Source organism: Macrosteles quadrilineatus, unplaced genomic scaffold (genome assembly GCF_028750875.1).
Source record: "Macrosteles quadrilineatus isolate MER2022 unplaced genomic scaffold, UCM_ALF_1.0 Scaffold_6__1_contigs__length_79288215, whole genome shotgun sequence".
NCBI classification, from domain to species: domain Eukaryota; kingdom Metazoa; phylum Arthropoda; class Insecta; order Hemiptera; family Cicadellidae; genus Macrosteles; species Macrosteles quadrilineatus.
In genome coordinates, this window is record NW_026542599.1 from 3091826 (window position 1) to 3104166 (window position 12341).

The 12341-nt window shown below is 31.1% G+C and overlaps 1 protein-coding gene across 1 annotated transcript in view; it reads right to left on the reverse strand.

Moving 5' to 3' along the window:
* Window positions 1-12341, reverse strand: part of LOC128996531 (protein madd-4-like) — a 103693-nt gene that overhangs the window by 40439 nt on the left and 50913 nt on the right. The window contains exon 3 of the mRNA XM_054421916.1: window positions 902-1054. Within this exon, the coding sequence (XP_054277891.1) occupies window positions 902-1054 (153 nt within the window). The remainder of the gene's footprint in view (window positions 1-901; window positions 1055-12341) is intronic.

A 12341-nucleotide genomic window follows, 5' to 3' on the forward strand; every position in this document is an offset into this window, starting at 1 on the left:
ACTTTTTGTCATCTTGACGTTTTACGGTGAAATGAAAAATTAGGAATTTTATAGGTTTATTTAGTTACAATAATTCTCAGATATACTTTTGAATATTTCAAAATTATTAAACGCTTGTATAAGTACTTAATTTTATTTCCATTTATCACGAACAATCATCGGTAAGTATCCTATAATGTATGATAGATTGAAACGTGAAATAACGGAGAGTAAACAAAAATATTATTTTACTGATGAAATATATAAAAATACAATATATTGTATGATAAAAAAAACATAGTTTACACTGTAAAATTTTTCATATAAAGGTTTTAAAAATGGATTAGAAAGCTCCATACTACACTTTGACACTAATGTGTTGTTCAAAAACTTACCCAACCATTCCGTACCCCATACAGTAGAGTATTCCACAACACGATTATTTTTCGTACCGTTGTAATCTTCCGTGCATCCAAAATAGCACCATACTGTAGTATTGCACAAAACCATACAGTATTCAACCATTCACTACACCCAGTGTCGTATACATTACACTATGTTTGATCAAACCTTACATTATTTTACCACACCATCCAGTAGCGTTCTTTACCATATCGTACCTTTTCTTGAATTCATAATTGTTGTATTATTCCATATTATACCGAATACATAGCATGGTGTTCTACCTAACCATGCTGTTTAGTAACACTACCCATAACCGTATACAATAGTCCCACTAAGTATACACTACATTGAAATTGGGCAGAATGTTATATACTGGAAAATGCTTTAGCGTACCTCTCCTCAATATTATGTGCCATATCTGACCACACAAAGGTCCCACATCCAACTACACCTTTGTGTAGAATCCAAAACCATATATAATACAACATTGTTTTGTGTGCCACCCTAACCGACTTACCTGCATATTGCAGATCTTATAGCGCACGGGAGACCCCTTGCACCGTGACACGGAGTTGCAGGATCGAATCTGGAAGATGGCGCCTCCATCGCAAGTTCTGGAACACTGTGACCAGGCTGACCATGCTGACCATAACCCGGGGTCATCATCCTCCTGGAGACAATATGGAGGTCAGAATATGGCACAGTGGAGAGGCTAAGGTTTGGAGGGACATTGCAGAGATGAAGGGGGGGACTCAATGTGATGGATTAAAGAACCTTCTGCAATGGTAAAATAGGATACATTAAACACCTGAATAGAGTACACTATCACTGGACCTTTCACAGTATCATTTTACAGTCCAGTCTGGCGAATAAATGTGTCAGATAAACCAAAAAATTCTACAAAGTACTAACTCACATCCTAACATAGTGTTTTCGTGAAACATTTTATTTTTATTCCAACTATGGGTCAATGTATTTTTTACACGTGAAAAAGGTTATGATAAAATGTTCTAGTTCAAGTATATTTTCAAAATACATAAAATACAATTGGTGATATGCAGGCCTACTTTACTTGTAAGGAAAAAATATAAATATACGTTATGCATTCTTTAGTGACCATCCAATAGTTTTTCACATAACCGTTAAAAGGCAAATTCTATGTTGAATGAAAATGCAAATATTTCGTTATCCGTTGGTATTTTTACGAACAGTAAACATAAACAATAAAGACAACTCGCACAGAAAAGCTTGTACAGCGAGTTTCGATATTTACAGTAACTCATAAAGTGGTCGTGAACGATGCTGATCTGTATCCTGGCGAACAAAACTGATAATATTTTATAATTCAAGATTTTATGCCTATTAGCTCGTAGATAGATGTTCAGTATTTTTTAACCTTTTGGTAAAATAAAATAAAATAATTATAGTCGCATACCTTGCATTTCATTCCCTTCAAGTGCATAGAGTATTCGAATATTTCAAAGCTGTAATAATTGTCTACTATTAGGGCAGATGGTATGAATCAGAAGATCACCCACTAGTTTAGCCTAAAGGAATGTCACTAGCTTCTTGATGTTTGAAACTGCAACCATACTATTTTATCATTACCATTGTATTCAATAGTACTAGAAAAAACAATGCCATCTAAATTATAAAGCTATGCTCTCATTCATTTCACAATTACTTCAATTTCCACTTGCTCTCACCTTAAAATACACGACTTGTTTCCAATTTACCCAATATTAAAAATCTAGCTTTGGATTCATCTTTATTTGCTTCAAATAATATCTCTGACTATAGCCAGAAAGAGAGACAATAAGTGATATTTTATTCATCACATTTCCAGCTCTAATTATCAAGCGGCGTACCTCAGGGATGTGACATCGCCACTGTGTTATTTATTCAGACAGACGCTCAAACGTTCCTCATTCTGTTATGACTTGTGTCTATTGTAATATAAACAATGAGGATAGAAATAGGTATACAAACAAGAATCATTATTGTTATTTTTTGGTGTAATTTTCCACCTGATCTAAAAATGCAGCATTTAGTTGCGGGAACCCTCTGGGCAGTGTCTTCATAAATTTACTTCATATCCATATTGATTCATAAAAACCCATACTCGCTATTCCTCTGCTGTTTTTTGACTGTATATTACAGTGTATTGGTTTTTGTATTTATAATTCTAAACCATCCAAGACCGTCCAATGTGAAAAGTGCAATATTTTAAAGAAACTAGGGCCTAATTAGAGTTAAAACCCGTTCTGGTACCATACGCTTAATGTATATACAAATACATGTTCTCCGCTTTAAATGATGGCTGCAATAGCAACAGACAAAGCATTGGCTACAATGGGACGATCCAAACAACTCTTTGATGCTGTATTAATCAGAAGCTATTCTCCTCTATTTTACATTTTATGCTCCCGTTCATATTTTAATCCCCCGCTTCGTCCTAGCATGCAGTACAGAAAGCATATTTTTGTTGATGCCCATATTTTCTTTCATGACATAGAGCCCTGATTACTAAATTTACACACTGTTGGTAATTGTTGTCAATATTTTCTGACACACATATTTGACTAAATATTGCTATTAACCTCAATTTTACTTGTGTAAGTTTCGAAAATAAAAATTATTAACCGGTAGGAAAAACATACTGAAATTTTACTGTAATAAAATAAACATAAACTATTCCCTGGCATTTTTATTGGTAAAAGGATTTTTTTATATACGGCTTAACATTAGTTATATTTTTCATCGATGTTTTAAATTGAGTGTGAATGTAATATTTTACAGCCTGTTTGGATTAAAATAGAAAACGAATATTTTTTTGAAGTTGGGGCATGGTTTTTAGGTGTAGGTAGTATTTATATAGAGAGAAAAAAAACCCGTCCTTTTAGCAAATTTTCCTTTAGGGAACCAACTACAGTATTACTGCAGTCGACATGGAAAGACCTAGATGAGAAACCGATTTTCTTTTCATTTTGATACCCCCAGAGGCTAAAAACACAATTTGTTCAAATCTTTACGTCTTCATGGTATACATAAATGTCCACGAAGACTTTAATGAATTATTTTGGCCCGATTTTTAGGAAATTGGGCATGAATGTGTAGAACTGGATAAATAAGGATTAGCTCGCGAACCAGCAATATCGGGTCATAGGAACGGTGTTGGGCTATACATTGAAACAGTTTTTTTAATATTTAATATTTTAATCATATACATTCTCAATTTTCATTACAGCAATCGTGTAGAGCTTTGCATATTGTGTATTAAACCCTTGTTGTACGGAGAAAAGTTACGGAGAAAAAAAATGTAAGTCGCATTAACTATTAGAAATATTTAAACTAGGACTGGTTGGAAGTCCCTCGACCAGCTCATCTCTTTTAAAGCTTGTTTGTACAAGATAATCAGTAAAGAGGTCCTGATATACTTAATTATTCAATTCCATAATAGCTTCCTTAATAAGAACAACGTGAAACATACCGAACTTAAGATAGGAATGTCTGGAGTTATAAGAGATGGCGAGAAGATTACATTGAAAATGTAAATAGTTTTCTCCGAAAGTTTATAACTGACAAACGACTTTGGACTGTAATAGCGAGGAAACGTTTTGAATGACTTTGGAGTGAATGAGAAACGTTGGAAGTTCCAGCATTGAGCTTTGAAGTTGTTGTGTAAAATATATCCATTGTGTCTAGTTGTAAGTTTAATATCTAGTTTTAATAGATTTATGATGTTATGGAATAGTATTTAAAAAATCTATATCCATACAAACTGTATACTTAACGCAATGATATCTTTCTTGAAATCCAAATATTATTTAGAAATGTTTTAAGATATTGAATTGCATATCAAACCTAAAAAACTAAAAACTAACTATTAACTAAAAAATGGATAAAAAGTAAATTTAATTAAGTAAGAAACATACTTTGTTCCTAATAACCCGTTTGAATGCAAAGATCTTTATCTTCATTACGAGATTTAGAGAAGATTTCTTTCAACATTTGAATCCACAGTTAAGTTAAACTTTAGCGTGGTATATTTGAAATTCACATTCCATAGAGTTTTAAAGTGTAGTTTAGATATTTATTGTTACATTAATATTAACCAAAGTAATCATGCCTAAAGTTGAATACCATAGTAGGTTATACAAAGGACTAATTGATTAAATAATATCCATAACGTAATACCGGTATTTAATACATCCTATTATAAGTTAAAGTAAAAAATAAAAAAAAATAAAAAATAAAAAAAGCTCTACACCTAACTAATGAAACAAGTCTATAGATACTTATATTAAAAGGGGGTATTTATGATACTGTTTGTTAGGGCAAAAAACACTGGCAGATTATTATTGCATTGTTGATTTTCAAAACCCCATATGTTAAAACAAACAGTAGCATGCCACTATTCATGGTGATTTTTTTGTTCTTTAGCTTTTAAAGAATTCAATCAATAATATAAAAATTAAGGGAATTTGTTTCAACGTCATATTACCTGTATGATAGACTTTGGAACTTGATTATTGGTTCAGACTACACTTAAAAATATAAATAAAAACTAAACCAACCACTCATTCATTTAAAGAAATATTTTTTATCTTTTAAGCATTTATATTATTTCAAAATACCGTTAAATGTGAAAAAGAAAATAGTCTGGGTTATTTCATTGGCAGACACATTTTGCATGATATTTTAATGGAAACGAAAAACTATTGATGTCAATTTTTACAAAACATACAAGTGTAACATTCGTTTCGATGTAATTTTTACAATTTATTTTGAATTTAAAGTACGTCATGTATACAAACAATGTGTTAAACAATTAAGACACCATCATAGCGTAATGTGACTAACATCACTTGAAAAGATTCAGTTAATAGATATTGCTAGATATGTATTTGAAATAATTATTGTAACTGTAAAAAAACCCTACGAAATTGTATACATCGGGTTAATGTTAAAACTAAAAGACAATGTTCAGAGTTAAATTATATAATAGCCATGTTATTTCGTTACTTTACCACGTATAATACTAAAGTCAAAGAAGGGTTATTTTTAAATCGTATCTTAAGTTTGTTGTAATAAAACCACAATAGCAGAAAGTAACCTAGAAATATATTTTTTGAACTACACTAAAATACCAGATATCAAATAATTAATAATCAAAATAAAGTGCTATAAATTACCCAGAGATAATTTATAATTGATGCAACTATTTTTGTTTAGGTTATGTGTAGATATATACATACCAATTATTATTCAATTGAAAGACTATTCATGTACACAATGGTCCACAATTGAATAAAGAAATTATAATTGGGAAAACCGTCTTAAGAAATAAAATAAACGAACCAAATTTGTGTAAAAGCCTTAGCATAAAGTACATACCAACCCATATAAAAGTACAACTATGGTGAAACAGTTTTTGTGTTTTTTTACCCGAAAAGAGAGACAATAAGTGATATTTTATTCGTCACATTTCCAGCTCTAATTACGCAATTCAAAATCCCATTTAAGATAAATTCATAGAATTCTTACACATTTGAATTCCTAGGGAGATTTCTTTTAATATTTAAATGTAAAACCACATGTAAAAAACGTATGGGTAAATAATATAATATAAATCTCCGACAGCGATTTCAATTAGTTTTTTATGTAGTTTCTAAACTGTTTAGTTCGGAAACAACGATAATATCCAAAATAGGATATAATGGCTAGTTTTATTTTAAGGTCATAACATTTCCCTTACAACCTTGTCAGGTGAAAAGTATCAATCTTCCATGTCATCAAGTAAGTTTAAAGTAAGATGAAGAAGATATAAGGTGAATTTTGATATTATGTACAAATACTTGTTTTTCGAGATTGATAAATTGTTTATAATTTTGGAAAACGTAAGCTAAATTTAACTTTTATTTATTACTTTTTGAGTGGGGTCTGGCTGAAAATTATTGCTCACATATTTTCAATGTAGGCCTAGAAGTTGGAGCACCATAGCTCAAATACAGATGGATTAAAATCCATTGGTGATTGGCGGGATTTTAACCCACCATCTCGAGAACAAAAGTCCTGTGCTCTACATCTAGACCAGCTCGTTCCCGAAAATGGATGTATTATTTATTAGCTGTATTTGTTTCGAAAAAATACGTTGGATAGTACTTAAGAGAATTAAGTAACAAGACAAAAATACCTAGGCGTAATGCGTACAAAGAAATGACCATAAAAAACTTAATATTAAAATCTTACAAAATGTCAGAGCAAAACCCTATTCCAACCCAGGGAAACATTTCACAGCACAACCAGAATTTACGTATTTTAAGCCAGAAAGAGAGACAATAAGTGATATTTTATTCATCACATTTCCAGCTCTAATTATCAAGCGTCGTACCTCAGGGAGGTGACATCACCGCTGTGTTATTTATTCAGACAGACGCTCAAACGTTCCTCCTTCTGTTGTGACTTATGTCCCTTGTGATCTCAACAATATTTAAATACATAATGTTTTAAATTATTGCTCTCTAAATGGGAAGTAAAGTGCTACAACTTGTATTGGAAGATTGATTCAGTACGGTGAAAAAATTAAGTGAGTTAAGAATACATTCTGTATGATCTTTAACACTATCGCTGCATTGGAAATGGTTCTACAGTATTTGGTTCACGATTTATGGGTATAAATTAGTTTATTCATCTCAATGTTAAAAAAATTTCTGATAGAGTCGTTAACCTGTGTTAATTGCTATTTTTTTATGATAATACTGATTATATGGACAAGATATTTAATAAGAAAAGAGAATGGCTTAATCAGGACAATATCTACAAATGAACTCATAGGTAGTTTGAAGGTCAAGGTTTTTTTGGACCTATTACGAGACCAGATACTTTTAATACTTTTTAATGAAATGGCGACCACACAAAGTAGGTATTTTAAGCCAAGTATGAATGGAGATGAGTGTAGGGTGAGTGGCGCGATCTTGTAGCCTTGTTAGTGACTAAGGCTGACATATTCCTTAGACACAGCTGTTAATTAATAGCCCAAACAGCTAATGGCAACTAAGGGACCTACAGTTTATAGTGGAATCCGATCCACATTTTTGCCTTTGGTATATACGAATTGGTCTAATTATCAGGATAGTACTGCGGATAGTCGTAGTACTCACCCGTGTGGACGTTAATCCACACTAGGGAGTATCGCATCCACAGCGCATGCCTATAAATACCCACAATTCGTGACCTTCTAGTAGCTGGATTACAGGACGACACCACCAGTTATATCTCAGATAAGAAAATACCTTAGAAGACTGCAAAGGAAAGACAAGACAGCAGAGTTGTAAAGATCGGAGGCAGTCAGTTGGTGAGGGAAAGTACTAATTTGGGTACTATAAACTAGAATCCACAGCAGTAAATAAAGAATTATCATAAATAAAATAAATAGTTCAAAATAACTGAACAGGATTAATGCACATATCTAAATAAGACCAATAATACAATCTACATACCTAACATCCAGAAATTGCAAAGTCTTTTTCCATAAGTTACTCGAATCGTTAAAATTGTTTTTAATCAAGCACTTGTAATGAGTAAAAATTTAGATAAATTGTGTTGTAATTAACTAAAAAAACCTGAAATTTGTGAAAGTGTAGTTATTTGATGTACACAAAAATTAAGAAATTTGTTGAATATCTAATTGTGTTGTACTAATTTATTATACTTTTAAGAGTTTATATTATCGTCTCAAATAGGTTTAACATTTGTTATCTAATGTGAATCAGTGTATTCATCCATTTGTGGTGCAACGCACGACCACATTCTACCATTGTGGTGGGACATAATGTACAAATGTGCCACTGACCCAATTGTTGTATAGCAAGTATAATATCTAACTTTGTTTGTTTGAATAAAACTAGGACATATCGTGGCCATTATGTGGAGCACTCTAATGTGGAGTATCTACAAATATAAAAGATGATTATTATAGGATTATTAAAATTTTTTTGGTATAATTTATATTACAATTTACCAGTTTTAAAACTATGTGTTTTTTTACTTTTATTTCAGAAAATGTATATGGGAATATATATATACATTGTTTTTACTTTTGGTAGGTTTACCTTACGTAGGTGGTTATTACTGTAATCTTCTATTACTGTAAGAACCAGGTCCAATACTTGTCATTAGGGTCCCTAGAGGCCAAAACATTGTTTGTTAAAAATCACATCTACTCAAAACATAATGATCTAAAATAAATATGAGGAAATGTGTCATGTAAATAAAATAAGAGAAGCATAAGCTATTTATATAAATTTATTAATCAGTACTATCTGACCATGAACATAATTTATGGAGGAGGGGTTATTAAAACCAGTGTTACGTTTTATCCAATAATATTTTTCAGATCCGGTTCTCTATTTATGCCAGCTTAAAGTTCATTAGTATTAAAAGGTATATTGAATCAAGCTTTTTTTATAAAGGGTGTTAAATGTCCAAGCGCAGACCACTGTCTCTTACGTTATCCTTAAAGAGGACAAACTAATGAATAGAAGAATATAATCATAAAATTATTCAAAATTGTGTAGCTTTGAAAAAATACGCTTGTTTTATGTTTTATTTAAAAACTAATCTTTAATCTTTATTCAAAACGTTAAACGTATAATATATAACATCGTAACTACACATTTACGTTTAGGCATGACAAATTTAAAATAGCCATAAATAACATAAATAGCTGTTATAAACAGAAACAAAAACAGTAAATAGTTTATAAAAGTAATTAACAAGAGAGAAGGTTAATGAGCCTTTTGCATTTCTAATCTTTGGTTTGGAAAAGAAGGAATGGCACTCGTTTTGAGGAGAATGCAAAAACATTCTTTATTGGTTGTAAGGAGAATCAGAGCCAAAAGTCAGTAGAACTAAGGGTCACCAGAGATTTTCCGACGTATTACAGAGAGAATACAAGATAAGCTCGGGTCCCCTACAAAAACTGAACTTTACTTTCAATTTTAAGTTTGTTGCAGCCGTTGTCCGGAATTTCCAATTTTAGTTTAAACGTATTTTATTGGGACATAATTACAGTTGAAATTTTAAAATCAATTGTACTTATGGGTATACGTAGTAAATGTTTGTGTGAGTGACTTTGAACGGTTTTTATATTAGATGCATAATTTTTATTTCCATTAGTTGTTCAGAAAATTTCACAACATATCTCACTCGTGTTAGATTTACATTTTGAATTGAAAACACTTCAGCTGCGTCCCAATCTTATAAAATAATATAGTGGTTCGTATCTTGGTTACTGACAAGACTACAAAATCGTGCCACTCATATCCTTTCATACTTGGATTATAATACAATTCGTATGGTCGCCATTTCAGAGTTATTATGTATTTAAGTATCTATGTTTATCAAGAAATCTATTTGTTATGGATGAGTTGAAATATTGGATGAGTACAATCCAGATATATAAGGCTTATTGCATCAAACAACATTTTGAGAAACCATTATTAATTTTAAACTTTAGGCTAATAGCCGAGTTTGTAAAATCAGCCTTTTGTCAAGTACCCAATGATTCAACACCCAATAAGAGTTTTTTAAAAACATAAATTTACTTAGTCTGCAGGTTTACTGCAACAGGGACTTAATTAAATTGACGTAACTAACCAATAGTATTTGTTTCAAAAGATTTTTTTCATTGTTCATCGATTTGTTTCTCACTCCAGACTTAAATTGAATTTTTACAATTAACATACTCAATGGAAACCCTTTTTTAAATAAAAGACACCTGTAAATTCACCTCACAACCTCAATTGAAAAAAAATTATTTTACAAAACTTTATTTCGAATTCGAGTATAGAAAACCTCGGCCTAGATTCACGAGTTTCCCACCACATGAAACATAGAAACAAAACAGAGGGATTGTTCTCACAAAGGCTTGTAAAGCCAATGCTACAAACCAACGTTCAAAGGCCGCGGAAATTGAAAAGTTACAAAGCTTAGATATGCTTTTGTTGGCCTTTACATAGAGGTTTAATGGTTTCCTCTTTTAACTATGGTTGGGATGATATAAATTCATTTATTACTGCAACCCAAATATGGACGTCAGGCTAAATTATGTTGGTAAGGGAAAACATTGGATTAAGAAATAAATTGGCACCTTTACAATAATTATTTGTCAATATTAATGTAGTTAATGCTCTTGTTAGTTGGCACTATGGCCTACATTTGTTTAAAAATAACGGTTAAATAGTTTTGTGGAGGTTGTAAATAAAGTCTTGAAGTGGTTTCCTAATTTCTACACATGTATTAAGATATTCATATATTGATTGTAGCTTGTCTTTGAAGCAAATTGTTGTCTCATTGCAATCTAATGTGAAAATACGCTTTATTTCACCACATTAAATCTAAACCCAAAATATAAATACTATATATTATTATATTTAGTGTATTATAATAGATAAATGTAGTGTAGAACTGAAGTTTATTCTGCAAAGAATTCAGATAATAACCTACACTTATAAATTTCTAAATATTGTATTGAATAAAAAAGTTTCATTACCGTATTGTATTTTACTCTAATCATAATACTACTATTAAGGTAGAGGATTGTATGTGATTCAGGGTGATTGTTCAAAAGCCAAAGTAGATCAAACAACAATAGAAAATATGACAGGTCGGAAAATCAGAAAGTGGAAGTCAAAATGGCAATACATCAATCAGAGAAACCCAATTTCCTGGATAGAATAGGATGAGTGGAGGCCGTTAGTGTAACGTTATGTTACAAAAGATGGCTAAGCAAAGGATTCAAACAACAAATTATGATAGTTATGTTTTCAATTAACGAATTAAAAACATTTTTAAATATATTATTATATTTTAATTTCAATCAATAACTCCAGTTACAAAATTAATACGTTTCAAAAAGTCTTGTGGCAGAAGATGCAATAGCATGACAACAAATTGAGTACAACCAAGAACAAAAATAGAACAAATAACACTTTAAAATGAATTTGTAACTAAATCAACTAGATATGTTCACGTATGAATATGCAGTGTGCAAAAAAAAAGACATTTTACTCGAATCATAATAAACATGAAAACCAGAAATGTCTGATATAATAGAATTTAGGTAGATTCCACTAATAGGTTTGTTAAAGTAAAAAGTTAACTTAAAATCAAATCAGACACCTTGAAATTTGCTGTGGATGGGTATTTAAATTAGTTAAGAGAATTTTATCACGTAGAGTTCATGCATCTAACTGTTAATAAACAGTGAAGCTAACTGCAGTACAGACTGCAAGTCTTGAAACCATAATGAGTTTAGAAGCTATGCAATAATAATGAGTTAACATCACGGTGCACTAACCTACGGATTGTGGTACATTAAATAACAATTTGTGGGGGACTGCTTGCCTACATTGTGTTAGACATACAGCTAGATGTACTGTGGACATGTTTTAGTATAACTTGCCAATTTCTTAAAAAGTTATTTAAAAAAAGTTTCGTAGGATTAACATTTTTTATTAATGCCTGCCTAAAGGACCCACAGTGTGTATAGGCTATGACTCCAGAATTAAACAAAAGTGAAAAAAAAAAAACTGGCAGAAGTTTATGTAAACTGTATTAAAAGGTAAACATATTTTTCATATGGTAAAAAAACCATAAAATAATCAAGTATTCTCTAAATGCTCTTATTATTATAGTTTTAAAATATCTGTGCATAATGTTTTTTAATTATCTTATTGTAGGTTCATTATAATTATTTTAATTGGTATATGGATTAAGTGTGTTGAGAGCGATGCATATTGCTCACATGGGTTTCCTAATCTTCTCGTTGTCTATTGTCAAGTAGTCAGTATGGCAACCATACAATCGTGATGGTACTAGTAATCCTATTATACTACAAAGGAACAACATAATACTACGATAGTACCTACAGGACTCCACCTCAATAGTGCTAT